Source organism: Cnephaeus nilssonii (assembly GCF_951640355.1).
Source record: "Cnephaeus nilssonii genome assembly, chromosome: 13".
Classification (NCBI taxonomy): Eukaryota; Metazoa; Chordata; class Mammalia; order Chiroptera; family Vespertilionidae; genus Cnephaeus; species Cnephaeus nilssonii.
In genome coordinates this window covers 76,973,056-76,991,527 of record NC_137084.1, presented here as the reverse complement: position 1 = coordinate 76,991,527, position 18,472 = coordinate 76,973,056, and the positions used below count along the sequence as shown (strand labels likewise).

The following is an 18,472-nucleotide window of genomic DNA, read 5'->3' as shown; positions in this document are numbered from 1 at the left end:
TTTCATTTCTTCTTGGTTCTTCTTCATTTCCTCTTGGTTCTTACTCATATTGTCGAATTTGTCTTCCATCCTTTTCAGCCACCTTATGACCATTTCTCTGAATTCTTTCTCTGATAGGTTGTTTGCCTCTAGTTCGTTTACTTCCTTTTCTGGTGATGCCTGCTTCTCTTTCCTGGGGGGGGCTAATTCTTTGTTTCCCCATGGTCTCTCTTCTCCGGATGTCTGGTTATATAGTTCTCTCTCTCCGGCGTTGATTTAAAGGTACAAAATACAACACAACCAGTCACAACACACAAGGCACTGAACAGAATTGTATTCACGATATTAATAACCTCCAATAAAGGTAACCACCAGAGAAAGACAAATTAGGGAATAGGAGTGGAAGAGGGAGAGTAAAAAGAAAGAACAACAAAAAAAAAAGAGTGTGAATCTGAACTTGGGAGAAGAGCAGAAAGAAAAAAGAAAAGAAAAATGTGTAAGAGAGGCAAGAACAATACTAAGAGAGAAAAGGGGAACAAACTATATATATGGGGAGTAGACTCCACTAGAACAACCACTAATCCCAGCAAATTCCAGCAACACGAGCCTGGAGATTAATACAAACTGCAACAGCAACTAATATCAAGTGAGGCAAGGGAAAACAAAAGTAATAAAAAAAACAAAAACAAAGCAAACAATAGAACCAAACAAACAAACAAAAAGTATAATCAAAACAATCTCATAAAAAAAGCATAAAAATTCAATCTAATCAACATTCAAGCAAACAACAACAAAAGGCCAGAGAGAAAAATAATTTTTTTAAGGGGAAAGGTTAGGAGGGAAAGTGATGGCAAAATGTTAGCGTTGAGATAGGGTAAGGGAAAGATGCAAATAGAATGTAGGACACTAATCCCAAAATAAAAGAAAGAGAAAATCTAATGACATTTAAAAAAAAAAAAGTAAAATAATAGCAATAATAATGCTGATTGAAAATAAAAATGTAATAATTAAAAAGGTGAAAATCGAGGAAAAAGAAAAAAAATTTTTTTTCTTAAGTAAAAGATGCAAAAAATGAAAATAAAAAAATTAGAATAAAAAAATTGGAAAAAAAATTGAAAAAAGAATTAAAAATTAAAAAATAGGAAGACTAAAATGTGCAGTAGCGGCTGTCATTCACTTCCTCTTTTATTCTGTTTGGTATGCCTGTTTCCCAGTCTGGGCGGTATTTCAGTTCAGCTTCGTTCCTCTGCTCCTCCGTGTTGTAAGCCAATCCTGCTTTTTAAGCCGGCCGTGTCTTAATTTCTCGTATTTATTTTTGATTACACCAGAGACAATTAGCGTTTCAGCCCCTGGGTGGCAGTGTTTCTGAATTGACTTCTGGGCCTCTCTAGCTTTTTTTTTTTTTTTTCCCCTCTATGGCACTCACTACCGGTTTGTGGAGGTGTGTGCCTCACAGCTGCCTCTCCGATGGTCACACCTAGCTCTGTTCCCAGGTTCCGAAAAAACAACTTCCCCTGCAGTCTTTCAGGGTTTTTCCACCTGGGCTTTCCTATGCGTTGGGCTTAGTAAGCAGAGTCGGAAAGAGCCCAAGTGTGCGGACAGTGGGTCTGTGCGCCAGACTAAGGAGCCCGCACTCCTTTGAAAATTCTTAGTCTGATCCTCCTCGTCAGATTAAAATGAGTTGATTTTAAGAGGTCACTTCAGTTAGCAACTCAGAGGACCCCCTTCCACATTCAGGGATCACGGCAGCTCCAACTGTCGCTGGTTTTTCTAGGCACAGACCTCCAGGTTCCCGCCGGTCCCGCGGCTCGCGCGCTTCCCTCCCACCTCGGGGATTAGAAATCACACCTTATTTCAGGCGAAATCTGACCTTTCCGTGGTTCAGTGAAGGGTTCCTTTGAATCCGAATGTTTGCGCCGATAGGGGACCGGTGTTCTGGTGCTCGCAGCTGTTCAGTGTTTGCAGTTGTCGCGGAAAGTCAGGTTTCCAATAAAATCCTCCTTTCCTTGCAAGATGGCGAGGCGCCCGGTGAGCCCGCAGCTCCGGGAAGGAACCCAGCCCCTGTCAATGCTGTCTCTATGTGGTCTCCACTTATGTCCTTGGTTATCAGGGTTCTCTCCAACTAGTCTTCAATTGATTTTTCAGGAAGTTTTTCTGTATTTTAGTTGTAATTCCAGTTTGGTCCTGGGAGAGTGTCAGTGTAGCTTCCACTTAATCCGCAGCCATCTTGGAATCTCCCGTATTTTATTCTTTTTGATGCTATTGTAAATAGAATTGTTTTCTTAATTTCCTTTTTAGATTATTCAGTTAGTGTATAAAAATGCAACTGATTTTTTGTGTGTTGGTTTCATGTCCTGCAACTTTGCTGAAATTGTTTATTAGTTCTAACAAGTTTGTGTGAATCTTTAGGGCTTTCTACATGTAAGATATAGAAAGTTTTACTTCTGTTCTTCTTTTTCTTATTTAATTTTCTCTGGTTAGAATTTCCAATATTATATTGAATAGAAGTAGTGGATATGGACATCCTTGGCTTGATCCTGATCTTAGAGGACAAGCTTCCAATCTTCACTGTTGAGTGTGATGTTAGCTGTGGGTTTTACAAGTTTAGATAATTTCTTACTATTCCTAGTTGAGCGTTTTTTATCATGAAAGTGTATTGAATTCTGTCAAATGGTCTTTTTGTATTAATTAAGATCATCATAGTTTTCCCCTCTTCATTCTGATAATTGCTGTATTACATTGATTTTTATGTTGAATCAACTTTATTTTTATGTTGAATCAACTTTGCATCCCAAGAATAAATCTCACTGGGTCATGGTATATAATTCCTCTTAATATGTTGCTGAATTTGGTTTTACTAGTATTTTGGGAGGGATTTTTGCATCAATATTTGTAAGGGATATTGGTCTGTAGTTTTCTTGTAATGTCTTTGTTTGGCTTTGGTATCAGGGTAATGATGGTCTCATAGAATGAGTTAGGAATTGTTCACTCCTCAATTTTTCTGGAAGAGTTTGACAAGGATTGGTGCTAATCTATATATATATAAGGCTAATATGCCAAGTGTCCCTCCATCCAACTGGTTTCTATGATGCACACTGACCACCAGGGGTCAGACGCTCAATGCAGGAGCTGTCGAGCTGCAGTGACTTGGCAGCAGCAGTTCTCTGGTGATGCACCCCAAAACCAGAGAGGAGGGAGCCTGATTCCTCCAGAGGCCAAGCAATTGCACCTTCGGCCGTGGGTTATGTTGTTGCTGGGGCACTGTCGGCCTCGAATTTGGTTTACTGCACACTGTGTTTGCGTTCCACACCCTGTAGGACAGCAACTTTGCAGAGTGCCCTCTCACACTCCGGGACCCTGCAGGGGGATGTCGGAGAGCTGGTTTGGGCCCAATACCTGCAGGCCAGGCTGAGGGACCCCACCTGCCAGAGGGACCCCGCTCACTCACGCCGCAGACACCTTTCAAGCCATGGTGCCACCCCAGGTGCAGCTGGCTGGGGAGGGACCGAGGGAGGTTGGCTCCTGGATATGTCTAGCCCAGTGGTCAGCAAACCGCGGCTCGTGAGCCACATGCGGCTCTTTGGCCCCTTGAGTGTGGCTCTTCCACAAAATACCACATGCGGGCGTGCACGTACAGTGCGATTGAAACCTCGTGGCCCATGTGCAAAAGTTGGTTTTCAGCCTGGGCAAGTCTATTTTGAAGAAGTGGCGTTAGAACACTCAAGGGGCCAAAGAGCCACATGTGGCTCGCGAGCCGCGGTTTACCGACCACTGGTCTAGCCCATCTCGCCCAGTCCTGCCCTGCCAGTCACTTTCTAATTAATTTCCTTTCAATGTGCACGAATCCGTGCACTAGGTCACTAGTTCTTATATAAACGTTTGGTAGAATTTATCAGTGAAGCCATCTGGTCCAGGGCTTTTCCTTGTTTGAATCTTTTTATTACTAATCCAGTTTCCTTATTAGTGATAGGTCTATTCATATTTTCTATTTTTTCAGGATCAAATTTTGGTAAATTGTGTGTTTCTAGAAATTTATCTATTTGATCTATGTTTTCCAATTTACTGGCATACAGTTCTTCATAGCATTCTTTTATAATCCTTTTTATTTCTGTATAATCTAATTTTTATTTGTAATTTTATTTTTCTCTACTTTTATTTAAGTCAATCTAGCTTGAGATTTGTCACTTTTGTTGATCTTTTCAGAGAACCAACTTTTGGTTTTATTGTGTGTTTTTTAAATTATTTTTCTATTCTCTTTTATTTATCTCTGCTCAAGTCTTTATTATTTTCTTCCTTCTGCTAGCTTTGGGTTAGGTTTGCTCATCTTTGTTTCTGGTTCCCTAAGGTGTAAAACTAGGTTATTGACTTGAGATCTTTCTTTTTTTAAATTTACAGCTATAAATGTCAGCCTTACTACTGCTTTTGCTGCATCCAGGAGTTTTGGTATGTTGTGTTTTCTTTTTTATTTATCTCAAGGTATTTTCTAATTTCCCTTGTGGTTTTTCTTTAATCTAATGATTGTTTAAGGGTGTGTTGTTCAGTTTGTGAATTTTCCATTTTTCCTTCTGTTATTAATTTCTAGTTTTATTTCATTGTGATCTAAAAAGATACTTTGTCTGAGTTCAATCTTTTAAAATATATTGCGCTGGCTGGTGTGGCTCAGTTGGTTGGGTGTCATCTTGTACACTGAAAGGTTGCTGGTTCAATTCCTGGTCAGGACACCAATAAAAATAAATAAATAAAATATATTACAAAACACACATGTTAATATATATTAAAACTTGTGGCCTAATGTATGGTCTCTCCGTGGAATTATTTATGTGCACTGAAAAAAAAAAGTATTGTTAGGTGGAGTGTTTTGCCACCATATTGTAATTTGCCTTTAACTCTCCACAGTCAAACAAGGCTTCATAGAATATCCTTATACTCGTCCCTTTTTAGACTTGTGCAAACTACCCATTTGCTGAATTGCTGAGCTCTGAGTAAGTGTATATTGTTATCAAGAATGGCTGTGCCATTCACACACCCACCAGCAATGCCTGAGTCTTCCTATGTTGCCATATCTCTACCAGTGCTTAGCATTATCCACCTTTCTACTTTTTGCCAAGCTGATAGTGTGTAAAGTGGTGGTTCTCAACCAGAAGCAATTTTGCCCCTCAGGAGACCATTGGCAATGTCTAAAGACATTTTTGATTGTTACAACTGGTATGTCTCCTGGACCCAGTATGTAGGAAACAGGCCTCTGTGACCCATCTTCAGCACAGTCAACTTTTAATGGAAACGGTGACTGAATTTTCCCAGGGCAAACAATATAGGGAGGAGAGAAGAGGCTATAAGAACCAAGAACTGTGTATGTGACCAGTAGCACATTTTCCAGGAAGATCCACCTAGACAAAAGATGGTGGAGACAACTAGAAACGGCCTCAGCCCATTTTTAAAAACAATCCAATAGGAGACAATAAGACCTAGGCCACGTATGAGGGAAATTATTAACCCCCTACTACTCAGCCAATGAGGAGCTGGAGGAGGGACTCTCGAACCCTGGAAGTAAAGAGCCTGTGATTGCTGCTCTGTGTGTGCCTGTTCAACTGGACACCCACTCTTTGGAGACCGTATTAAAGTCTAATTTTCCCCGGCTGGCATGATTCAGTGGTTGAGCAGCAACCTCTGAGCCTGGAGGTCATGGTTCGACTCTGGGTGGTGGGCTCGATCCCCAGAGGGGGGCATGCAGGAAGCAGCTGATCAATTATTCTCTCTCATCATTGATGTTTCTCTCTCCCTCTCTTTTCCTCTCTGAAATCAATAAAAATATATTTTAAAAAAAGAGAAAAAGTCTTGATTTTGGCATACTTCATGTCTCCAAGTGTGTTATTTGAATTCGGACGGGTGAGCATTTCTCACAAGTGGGTAAGATCAGGGATGCTGCAAACCATCTTACAATGCACAGAAGAGCCACACAACAAGGCACTTTCTGACCCAAAATGTCAATAATGCAATATTGAAAATGCCAGTTTAAAAGTGATAGCTTATTGGTATTTTGATTTGCATTGTTCTAGCTACTAATGATTTGCAGCGTTTATTTGTATGCATTTTGGCTTTTTGGTTCCCACTTCTATACATTTTCCATGTATAGTCTTTGTTGATTATTTTTTTTTTATTGAAGTAGCTGTCCTTTGCTTGATTTGCAGTAGTGCTTTGTATATTTCACCTATTAATTTCTTATAAATTTTAGAGAGTGCATATATCTTCTCCCTTTCTGTCAGCCCCTGTGGAGGTTTAAGGATGGCCACAAATTCTTTGGCCGTTCTCCCATCAAGAGGTGGAAGTCTATGTCCCTTCCTTTTGAATGCAAAGCCTATAGTTGCAGGCTTTGTAACTACTTTGACCAGCTCCCACTTCCTGTCTTGTGGAGCAATCCTTGGAGCCTGAGCTACTATATAAGAAGTTCAATTACCAGATGGAAGACCCTACAGAGAGGCCCTGACACTATAAAGAGAGGGAGAAGGGTCCAGCTGAACCCAGCCTTTCAGTCATCCTCTCCAAGGCATCAGAAATTGGAGTTAAGTTGAATGCCACCAAGGGACCCCAATCAATGCCATGAGGAGCTGAAAAATTGCCCAACTGAGCCCTGCGCTACAAATAGTAAGGTCTAATAAAATGATTGTTGTTTTAAGCTACTGAATATTAAGATAGTTTAATATGTAGGAATCGATAACCAGAGCAGTATTCTATAAACTTGTGTCCTATAAACTTACTGAACGCTATTAGTAGTTCTAATAGTTTGTCTGTGGATTATGTGGCAGTTGTTTTGGCAGATGATTATGTAATTTACAAATAATGGCAGTTTCACCTCTTCTCTTCCAATTCTTACATCTTATTTTTCTTCTATTGTGGTATTAGCTAGAATTTTTCATGGCAAGTTAAATATTGGGAGTGATAGTGAGCACTTTTATCTTGCTCAGGATAAAATGATCCATTGAAATTTTCTTTGGTAAATATAATGTAGATTTTTGTAATATAATGTGTACCAAGCTAAGGAAACTCCCTAGTATTCCTGGATTGTTAACAGGACAGAGATTGTTTTCCCCCTGTAAATATGGTGGTGGAGCCATACTTAATTTGAAATAACTATAAGATTTATTTTCTTACTAAAGGCCTGGTGCACAAAATTCATGCACGGGGGGAGGGGGGGTAGTGTCCCTCAGCCTGGCCTGCACCCTCTCCAATCTGGGACCCCTCAAAGGATGTCCTACTGCCATTTTACAGGGATTGGGCCTAAACCGGCAGTCGGACATCCCTCTCACAATCCAGGACTGCTGGCTCCTAACCACTCACCTGCCTGCCTGCCTGCCTGATTGCCCCTAAACACTCTGCCTGCTCTCCCCCAAATGCCCCCCCCCCGCCAGCCTGATCACCCCCAATTACCCCCCATGCCAGTGTGCTTGACCCCAACTGCCTCCCCTGCTGGCCTGCTCACTCCCAACTGGCCCCCCTGCTGGTCTGCTTACCCCCAATGGCCCTGCCCCCCACCAGCCTGATCACCCACAACTGCTGTCCCATCCTGGCCTGATCACCCACAACTGTCCTCCCCTCTTGGTCTCTAACCGCCTCTACCTTGGCCCCGCCACCATGGCTTTGTCCAGAAGAACGTCCAGAAGGTCTCCTGGAAGGTCTCCCAGTCTACTTATCATATTACCCTTTTATTAGTATAGATACTCTATTAATGTAATAAATTATATTGAGATTTTTTTTCAATATTGTTAACCTTGTCATGGAACACTTTACTTTGAGTGATAACTAAAATTGTGAGTTAACAGCTAGTTATTTCTACCCAATCAGCCATTACTCCGTTATCTTTTTAAAATCTTCATTGTTGAAAGTATTATATATGTCCCCTATTTTCCCCTATTGATCTCTTCTGGCCCACCACCATCCCCCACCCCAAGCCTTCACCATCCTATTGTCTATGTCCATGGGTTATGCACATATGCATAGAAATTCTTTGGTTGATCTCTTTCCACTCACCCACCCTTCCCTGCCTTCCCTCTGAGATTCTGCAATCTGTTCTATGCTTCTGTATTTCTGGATCTATTTTGTTCATCAGTTTATTTTGTTCATTAGATTACACATATGAGTGAGATTGTGTGATACTTGTCTTTCTCTGACTGGCTTATTTCGTTTAGCATAATACTCTCCAGGTCCCTCCACACTGTCTCAAAGGTTAAGAGATCCTTCTTTTTTACTGCTGCATAGTTCTCCATGGTGCAAATGTACCACAGCTTTTCTATCCACTCATCTACTGATGGGCATTTGGGCTGTTTCCAGATCTTAGCTATTGAAAATTGTGCTGCTATGAACATAGGAGTGCATACATTCTTTCTGATTGGTATTTTGGATTTCTTAGTATATATTTCTAGAGGTGGAATCACTGGGTCAAATGGCAGTTCCATATTTAAATTTTTTTAGGAAACTTCATAATTGCTTCCATAATGACTGCTCCAGTATACATTCCCACCAGCAATGTACTAGAGTTCCCTTTTCTCCACATCTTTACCAGTACTTGTTATTTATTTTTTTAATTATTTTTTTATTTTTTAAATTTCTTTATTGATTAAGGTGTCACATATTTGTCCTCATCCCCCCATTCCCATCCCCCACCCCACCCCACAGATGCCCCCACCTCCCTGTTGTCCTTAACCATTGTTTAGGCTCGTATGCATGCACACAAGTCCCTTGGTTGATCTCTCCCCACTACCCCCACCCTCTCCTACCCTCCCTCTGAGGCCCGACAGTCCGATCGATGCCTCCTTGTTTCTGGGACTGTTCTTGTTCATCAGTCTATGTTGTTCATCATTTCCCCTAGATGAGTGAGATCATGTGTTACTAGAAATATACTTATAAGAACCGAATGTGAGACGAGCAATAATAGTTATGCTGACAGGCAAATGAATCAGTCTGTAGTAAGTTTCTTTCTGGACCAACAGTTCTTTTGAGACCCAATTTCAATGTCTACCAGTTCCTTATGTGTACATGTTGGCACTGACTTTTCAGCTCTGGATGGTGGACAAATGGTGGTAATGCAGGTCCGACTCCCTCTGGTTTGGTCTCGCCCGGACGCAGGGGCGCGGCTTCACCCGGACCTGGGACCCAGCATCACCCAGGCCCCAGGGCGCGTGGCTTCACCCGGACCCAGGTGTGTGCGGCCTCACCCGGTCCCAGGATCCAGCCTCATCCAGACCCAGGGGCGCGTGGCCTCACCCGGACCCAGGGGCGTGTGGCCTCTCACAGACCCAGGGGCGTGGCCTCACCCGGACCCGGGACCCAGCCTCACCCGGATCCAGGGGTGCACGGCCTCACCTGGACCCGGGATCCAGCCTCACCCGGACCCAGGGGCGTGTGGCCTCACCCGGACCCGGGATCCAGCTTCACCCGGACCCGGGACCAGCCTCACCCGGATCCAGGGGCGCACGGCAGTACTTGTTATTTATTGATTTGTTGATGCTAGCCATTCTGACTGGTGTAAAGTGATACCTCATTGTTATTTTAATTTGCATCTCTCTGATGATCAGTGACTTTGAGCAATTTTTTTTTCATATGTCTCTTGGCCATCTGTATGTCCACTTTGGAGAAGTGTCTATTTAGGTCCTTTGCCCATTTTTTAATTGAATTGTTTGTCTTCCTTTTGTTAAGTTGTATGAGTTCCTTATATATTTTGGATATTAACCCTTTATCAGATATATCATTGCTAAATATGTTCTCCCATTCAGTGGGCTCCCTTTTTGTTTTGTTGATGTTTTCTTTTGCTGTGCATAAGCTTTTATTTTGATATAGTCCCATTTGTTTATTTTCACCTTAGTTTCCTTTGCACTAGTAGATGTATCCGTAAACATATTGCTATGAGAGATGTCTGAGATTTTGCTGCCTATGGTTTCTTCTAGAATTTTTATGGTGTCCCAACTTACATTTAAGTCTTTTATCATTTTGAGTTTATTCTTGTGTATGGTGTAAGTTGCTGGTCTAGTTTCATTTTTTTGCATGTATCTGTCCAATTTTCCCAACACCATTTATTGAAGAGACTGTCTTGTCTCCATTGTATGTTCTTGCCTCACTCCATTATATTTTTAAAAAATATATTTTTATTTATTTCAGAGAGGAAGAGAAAAGGAGAGAGAGAGAGATAGAAATACCAATAATGAAAGAGAATCATTGATCAGCTGCCTCCTGTACACTCCACACTGGGAATGGAGCCTACAACCCGAGCATGTGCCCTGACCAGGAATTGAACTGTGACCTCCTGGTTCATAGGTCAATGCTCAATCACTGAGTCATGTCAGCTGGGCCACTCCATTATCCTCTTTTCCCCCACTCCATTATCTTTTGATATTTATTAATGCTGAGAAGTGTGCTGTCAATCTAGTTCTAATTAATTCATAATTAATATATCTTTTTTACCTCATATATTTTAAGATTTTCTCATTATCCTTATTGTTTTGAATTGTCACAGTGATTATTTTCAGGTGCATATTTAGTTTTAATTATCCTGCCCAGTATCTGAGAACTCACATCTATCTTCAATTCAGGAAAATCTCTTCAAATAATGCTTTATCATTTTTTCCCATTAATTTTTCTAAAACACCCCTTTGGATATACATTGGAGTCTTTCATTCTTTCTTCCATCTATCTTAACTGTTCTGATTTTTTAAAAATATCTTTTTTCCCCCAACTTGCTGCATTCTGAGTGAATTCCTGAGCTATCTTTAAATTTGTAAATGTGCAAATTTGTCCCTTATAGCATTTATAACATCAACTAATCTCTGATATATTTAAAAAGTCCTTTTTCATATCCATATGTTTATTTTAAATTTCTGCTTTTTATTTAATATTTATTGCTCTTTTCAAATTAAGTTATTCCTTAATTTTTCTTTTTGTTGATTTTATTGTTGCTTGTTTTGTTTTTCAAAATAGGTCAAATAATTCCTTGATTTCTGTTTTGACAACTGTGTGAACTTATGTAATATATAATATTAAAAATAAGAATGAGTGGTTAAGATACATAAAAGAGAACTATTGAATTCACCAAGATATGGAACACATTAGGAGGGGAAAATATTGAGACTGAAGATTATAAATACAGTTGTAGGTATGTTGAATTTGTGGGCCTTAGGGAATTCAAGTGGACATATTTAAAAAGTAGTTGGACAAGTAATTTCAGTTCTCCTGGTGACACACCTGGCATGGGAGTATAAATTTAGAATATACAAGCACACAGGTGAGTTGAAGGTATGGGAGTTGATAGGATAATCTAGGCTTATCAAAAAGAAGGGCATGGAAAGGCCAACAGTAGAACCATTGGAAAGGCAAACTTAAATGATTCACAGAGAAAGATGAGCTCATAAGAGAGACAGAGCAGTGGTCAGAAAGGTGGGAGAAAATGTGTTTAGCACAATGTCACAGAAACCAAGAGAATGAAGTTTAAAGAAGGAAGAGGTGGGTAGTCAAATGGATTATCAGAATGGTCCATTAGATTTAGCAAAACTTTCACTTTCATAAATAGTTTCAGGAAAGTGGTAGGTCAAAAAGTAATTAGGGGACAGACTTTTTGACAAAGTAGAATAATAAGTTCATGTTTGATGCAATCCCTTTGTTCCTAACACATAGCAGTGGTAGAGTGTTTTAAAGTAGAAAAGATAAATAACAATATGGGCAAAATTAATAACAAAATGTTTAAATAAACAAAAACAAAATTCAGGAGGATGCGCATATTGGCCTCTAGGTCTAGAAGCAGACAGTAGCAGCTAAGATTTTCACTTCTATAGCTAAGAGTTTTACTTCTACAGACTAAAAGTGCTCAATTTGAGATAAAAGAAGAAACCAGTTTATTGCTTAAGCCAGGAGGCTATGATGGGATTTTTCCATTTGTGAAGGAAATATGAAAAAATCCTGTCCATCAAACTTCTGAGGGGCTTTGTTGAATAGAAACTCTGGGCTTAGTGAGGTGGGAAGACTCAGACATAGCATGATGATTACAAATTTACATAAGCTATCCTGTGGCTCCATGATAGATTCAATATGATAGCAGGACAGCAGCCCCACTCATCATTATAAAACCTGGTTGAGAACTGGGGGAAAATGTAGAAAATTAAATGGAGCCCGGAGTTAGAGAAAGAAACAAAGAAAAACATTTATGCCAGATTGCCTACACAGAGTCACTTCTCATTAATTGAATCAGAAGTTTAGAGTCACAGAAGTGAAATGAAGATGTTTTTGTAGAGTAATATATTTTTGTTTAAGTTAAATAATAGAATCACTTGTTTATCAGTTATTCATTATAATTCTAAAACTTAACTTTTTTTTATAGTGGGTCATTGAATTGGAAATTTTCCAGTCTTAGTTTTAATAGGTATTTGCTGGATAATTTAGGACTATACCTGAGAGACTTGTCTGGTGCTGATCACCCAAGTCCTTTTTATTGCCTTTGTGAATCAGCTGAAGGCAATGCTTAACAGCAGGAAAATGTCAAATAACTTTGGGGACACCGTCTCTCCTCCCTAGTAACATGAGTAATTTCAGAGATGTACTAAGACCTTTTATGTATTGTTATCCAGAGTTCATTTAGATTTGTTGTTGGAACTGAGGGACAAAATCAAAGAGGGAGAAGAGAGAGGAAGTGATATTCTTTGAACTCTGCCAAGAACTTTATTTTTTCTCCCCTTAATTTACTGCTTACAAAAAGTGTACATATCAGCCCAACTGGTGTGGCTCAGTGTTTGAGTGTCGACCTATGAACCAGGAGGTCATGGTTCCATTCCCAGTCAGGACACATGCATGGGTTGTGGGCTAGATCCCCAGTGTGGGGGTTTCAAGAGGTAGCCGATCATTGATTCTCTCTCATAATTAATGTTTCTATCTCTCTCTCCCTATCCCTTCCTCTCTGAAATCAATAACAACATTATTTTTTAAAAAGTGTACAAATCACTACCCCATGTTGTAAATGAAAGATCTAAAGACCAGAAAGGTTAAGTGACTTACTAAATTTATACCACTCTGACTTTAATATCCCTTGAGCCCCCTAGATCATTATGTGATGAATAAATGGACCTGCTGTATTTTTCCAATAAAAAAGACATATGAATATTCAAGCACGAGGCAGTTATCTGTTGCTGAATGACATTTTATTAGCTTAATAATTTGGGCCTGCCCTTAGCATTAATAAGCTTCAGCACTAGTCGCGAGAGTTTTAGTCACTGGTGGGGAAACTTTCTCGTTTTAAAAAGTTCAATTAGAGAAAGGCCATCTACTTCTTGGAGGCTGCAGCGACAGCAGGCCTCTCTTCACGAGTGATGGGAATGGTGCGCTCAGGGCCAGAGGACTGTTTCCTTGGTCCATTCACACTGAGGACCCCATCAGATGACAGGGATGAAGTGATGGCAAGAGGGTCCACATCTGCTGGGATCCGGTATTTCCTGTGGAACTCCCGGGAAATGAAGCCGTGTTCATCCTAATCCAAGAGAACGAGGAAAGAGGCAGAGAGATGAGAACAGGAAAAAGCTGCACTTGCTTAGAACTCAGACATTCCCCTTCCCCTTTTAGGTGGGACCAATGCCATGGCAACATGAGAGGAAGTTTTTCTATTTGGGGCTAAGATGAAGTTGTCTAGGTGGTCACTCCTTCAACGAGAATCTGAGAAGTCTGAAACAGGTAAAGCCTCACAGCTCTCAAACCCTAAGGCGTGGATATGCTTAGAGATATTTCCCAAAGGTTTAGGTCAATGTTTGTTGGGCCTACACGTTTTGGAATATCATCCGGCATTAAAGATCTAAGTGCCCGAAGAAGCTCAGATATTGTTCTGACTCTTCAGGAATGTCCCAGAATGTTCCAGACCAATAGGACTGCTGCTATTAAAATAGGACTGTGACCCAAACTTAGATTATATACACAAAATGGAAACAGCCTGAGGACTTCAAACTACACTGTTTATTGTACAAGCCTCTGAGTTATCACTAACTGGTAAAAAAACAAACTTATTAAAACACGCTCTTGGAAAGTAATGAGAAGCTAGCTATTCCATTCTTCAGAATTCTACTAAACCTGCTGTATCTCAAGCATTTATACAGACAGGCTCTCAACAGATTTCCGTCTGTGTGCCAGGGTATTAGGAGCTGAGTACAGCTCTGGAACTGAGGCAAACCAAGTAGTTTAATGTTAAGGTGGGCTAAAGAGAAGAGGAATCCTGAACATAAAAAGTCCCAAACTCAAGTGCCTTCAGGGTGCATACAGTTAATGTAATTAGGTGTCCGACAAGCACGATGCCTAAATCAGTGCTGCTCAACCTAGACTGTACATTACAATGACCTAGGGAGCTTTTTAAAATGCTGATGCCTGTGTCCCATCCCTAAAAATTCTGATTTAATTGGTCTGAGATGCACCTTAGCACTGGAATTTTAAAAAAATTCCCCTTGTAGTTCTAATGTGACCACGGTTGAGAACTATTGGCTTAAATGGGAAGTGAACATCCCATCTAAGGCAATCAAATAAAATTAAAGCAAACAACAAAGATCACTTCTCCGGCCAAAACAATAACAATACCAGGTCTATCCCTGTTTCCAGACGCTGGTGGCTTAGGACTGGAATGTTGCCAGCCTCAGAGCTGATGGCAGTGTCTGGCACATCGTATGTACTGAATGAACGAACACAAGAGAAAACAAGCTACACACCTGGCGCTCTTCGTGTTTGCCGTGCACCTCAATCACATCTCCCAGCACCTTGACCTTGAGTTCTTCTGGGGAGAAGTGCTTCACATCCAGGTTGACAGAGAATCTGTCTTTCTCCAGACGCATCTAGAAACAGCAAGGTGGGAGAAAGGGGTCGGAGCAAAAATGGTCAGAATGTGGATTATTAGTGCCGTCTCATCATTCTGCTTTCTTCCCAGGTAGTTTATCCTCTTCTTTTTGGCTAAACATGCCTTTTTGAATAAACATGGCTCTGTGGTTCAGGGGAGCCACCATAGTGGTACCCAAGGCACACCACTTGGTCATTAGGTCCAAACTTTATTTACAGGGACAGGGAAGAAGACAGGCCCCCCAGGGGACCAATCACAAGGATGGGTCTGGGCATGGCTTCCGCGGCCTCTCTGGCCCCAATGCCTGGCCTTGTCATTTGTCTGTGAGACAAAGGCCCCTTCTTCTTGCTCAGGTCTCTGCCAACTTTCCCACCCACTCAATCTGGAATGTTCTGCTGGCCCTGATTGTCCTTCCAAAGCCCTTGCCCACTCAGCTCCTGTTTACTCACACTTGGATATTTTTAAAACAGTGTTATCGGTGACAGCGTCTGTCAACCTTATGTGCTCACCCGTTTCCCCACCCTCTTAGGACAAGTAGGGGTCCCAAGACTGGACCTACATTCTTTTCTCTTTAGGTTTGGACCCAGGCTAGTGCCTGGCACTGCCCTGAGAAACTGGGCAAATCTTACAAGGAAATCGTGGTTGCTGTCTCCAGCCCCACACAGTGGGGATGAAAAGCGCTGGGGTAGCGCTGTCTCCTGGCTCTGAAACAGGAAATGATAAAAGTTTTCAGGAGGATGAGAATTAGAAGTGGTAAGCAAAGGAGTCTGCAGGCAGCTCTTTCCCCTTGTAGATCTTTATGAACCAAACCAGAAAGGGGCATGCAACTTAAAAGTTAGGGGATAAAAGATTATCTTCATAGCACATGGGAAAGATGTAGTAAGTGGGATACAGAGGAGCATCAAAGACAAACAGGTGCCTGGGGGAGAAACTAGCAACTTCATCTTTCTTCACTGCAGGATACATAAGTGCCTAACAGACTCAAGACACTTAGACCTAGCGTCCCCTCTGGCCAGATTCATTCAGACAGAGGGAAAGTAGAGCAGGTGGAAATGTTTCCAGAAGGTTCAGGAAACTCTCCTGCCTGTGGAGGGGAGACTTACCTCGGAGAGCCCAGTGTCAAGCCAGCTGGGTGCCCGCAGGAATGACGGTGGCCGGAGGTAGAAGGGGCTCAGGGAAGTGGAAGTGGGGAAGAGATCAGACTCCAGCAGGTGCTCTCCAAAGAACTGGTCAAAGAGGCGGCTGGGCGAGTGGAAAGGAAAGAAGGGGCGGCGGATCCAGGGGTGGTGGATGGCGATGTCCATGGCGGCTGGTGAGTGTCGGGGTCAGCTGGCTGGTCAGCTCCTTCAGCTGCAGCTACAGCCAGCCCCTTATATACTCAGTCTTGTGAAGCTTCTGGAATGATGATGTCAGGGGTTTTATTATCCCAGCTCACCGCCCGTTCATGGAGACTTGTGATCAGGGATTTGGCAGTGTGACACATACCCAGTACTCACTGAGCTAAGAAAAGAGAAATATAAACACGCCTGGCCCGTCCTGGACTTGTTTCACTAGCTTTCAGCCCACACCCAGTGGCCCCCTCCCCTCACCCTTTGGGATACGGCCAGGAATTCCAAGCAGGCGGGTGGTGTGTCCCTCCTCTCCAGCCAGCCAGCCTGGGGACTCGGGCCAGCAACTATCTTGGGCCTGGGCAGGAACTGGATGGAATCTTCCTTGGCTGGGCCCCAGGGACGTTAACTCTTTGTGGGCCCCTGGAGGGGAGCAGTGATTGCATGCCAGTGGCAGGCGTCTGTGTGGTTCTCAAGGTGGACCTGGGCTCTGGTGGGGACCCCGACATGACTCTGGGCAGAAAGACCCCTCACCACACACCAAAGAAGGGGAGGACGAGGGTTCCCTGCACCTTCCGCCTTCCAAGGGCCGCAGAACACTAAATAAAGAGCTTTCTGAGCAGGGTGCAGGGTGCCTGCGGCCGAGGAGAAGGGCGGTGTGGGCAAGGCTGGGAGGTCCCCGCCAGGGCTCTCCGGGACCCCTGACCAGCGTGCCCTCCCCGCCCACTCTCAGCCGGGCCCCGCCGTCCGCCCCGGTGCCCCGACAGCTGAGGGCGCGCGGCGGCGGGGAGACGGGGGGCGGCTGGCGCTGGGGCCCGCCCTGCGGCCGCACTATTTTGGGTGGTGTCGACCCCGCCCCCGCCCCGCCGCCGGCGCTGGGGCAGCCGGAGGGTCGCGCCGCACCTCGGACCAGGGCCGCCTCGCTCCGCAGCCATGTCCGGCCGCTCGGTGCCCCACGCCCACCCGGCCACCGCCGAGTACGAGTTCGCCAACCCGAGCCGCCTGGGCGAGCAGCGCTTCGGAGAAGGTAGGGCCCGGGCCGCCCGGCCTCCCGCCCCCACCGCCCGGCGTTCTGGGCCGGCCTCCCGAAGGCGCTGGCCTCCGCCCCACTCGGCTTAACTGAACTCCTGGGGCGAGCCGTCTCCTTCCCCGCTGCCACCCACCCCCGGGCGGCTCTCCCCTCTCCTGCCCTCCGCGCAGACGGGAGGCCGGGCGGCCGAGGGCCCTGGCACCTGCCCCGTCCCCCTCGGAGTGCCTTCTTGTTCCCTCTGTCCCCCCAGCTCTGCTTGGGTCTGGCCTCCTCCATCCCCATCTCACCTCCTTTCCCAATCCCTCTCCGCACCTGCCTCCTCCTAGCCCTGTGCCCCCTCCCTCCCCTCCCCTGCTTCTCCTGACCCCCCACCGGCTCTCCCTAGTTCTCGTGTCTCCATCACCCCAGTTCCCGCCTCAGACTCCCGCATCCTGCCTCTTGCCTTCTCTCTCTGCCCCCCAGGCCTCCTGCCAGAAGAGATCCTGACCCCCACCCTCTACCACGGCTACTATGTGCGGCCCCGGGCCACCAGGGCGGGGGAGGGCGGCAGGGCAGGGGCGTCTGAGCTCAGGCTCAGTGAGGGCAAGTTCCAGGTGTTCCTGGATGTGAGCCATTTCACCCCAGATGAGGTGACCGTGAGGACTGTGGACAACCTGCTGGAGGTGTCTGCCCGGCACCCGCAGCGCCTGGACCGCCACGGCTTCGTGTCTCGGGAGTTCTGCCGCACCTACGTCCTGCCTGCTGATGTGGACCCCTGGCGGGTCCGCGCTGCTCTCTCCCATGACGGCATCCTCAGCCTGGAGGCGCCTCGGGGTGGCCGACATTTGGACACAGAAGTCAATGAGGTCTACATCTCCCTCCTCCCCCCACCTCCTGATCCGGAGGAAGAAGAGGAGGCAGCCCGAGTTGAGCCCTGAGTGCTTCAGACCCAGGACCCAGGCCTTTCTACCTCCCGTGGTGATCCAGCAGCTGCCACCACCCCGGAGAGAGCAGCATCCTCGGGAGAAGGGGAAAGTGCATGGGCCACAATGTATGGTTTGGTCCTGTGGGACGTGTCCTTTGGTTTAGTTCTAGGTAGAGGTGAATAAACCCAAATCTCAGGGCCTTGTTTGTGCTGCTTCCTATTCTCTGGCCTGGAGGATGGGGTGGGGAGGGAGGAGGAGGGCATAGCTAGAAAAAAATGCTCCTCAGTTAGACGTGCTCAACATTACAGAACCCCGAGCTCGGATGCTGAGATCACACCCAAAGCTGACACTGGCTCCAGATCAAATTCCGAGCCATAATTTTCTCACAGTG

The 18,472-nt window shown here is 44.3% G+C and overlaps 2 protein-coding genes across 4 annotated transcripts; one reads left to right on the top strand and one right to left on the bottom strand.

The window, feature by feature from the left end:
• Positions 1 to 13,129: 13,129 nt before the first annotated feature.
• Positions 13,130 to 17,190, bottom strand: CRYAB (crystallin alpha B). Of its 2 annotated transcripts, XM_079787365.1 has the most exons (4): positions 17,050 to 17,190; positions 15,922 to 16,213; positions 14,694 to 14,816; positions 13,130 to 13,477 (listed from the first exon to the last, which is right to left on the bottom strand). In XM_079787365.1, exons 2-4 carry the CDS (start codon positions 16,120 to 16,122, stop codon positions 13,274 to 13,276), a joined length of 528 nt encoding a protein of 175 aa, XP_079643491.1. In that variant the 5' UTR covers positions 16,123 to 16,213; positions 17,050 to 17,190; the 3' UTR covers positions 13,130 to 13,273. The 2 variants fall into 2 exon arrangements, with proteins under 2 accessions (XP_079643491.1, XP_079643490.1); XM_079787364.1 differs by lacking the exon at positions 17,050 to 17,190 and having other exon boundaries at positions 15,922 to 16,349.
• HSPB2 (heat shock protein family B (small) member 2) lies at positions 17,044 to 18,472 on the top strand. 2 transcript variants are annotated; one of them, XM_079787366.1, is made up of 2 exons: positions 17,044 to 17,173; positions 17,639 to 18,472. In XM_079787366.1, exons 1-2 carry the CDS (start codon positions 17,080 to 17,082, stop codon positions 18,091 to 18,093), a joined length of 549 nt encoding a protein of 182 aa, XP_079643492.1. In that variant the 5' UTR covers positions 17,044 to 17,079; the 3' UTR covers positions 18,094 to 18,472. The 2 variants fall into 2 exon arrangements, with proteins under 2 accessions (XP_079643492.1, XP_079643493.1); XM_079787367.1 differs by having other exon boundaries at positions 17,056 to 17,173; positions 17,801 to 18,472.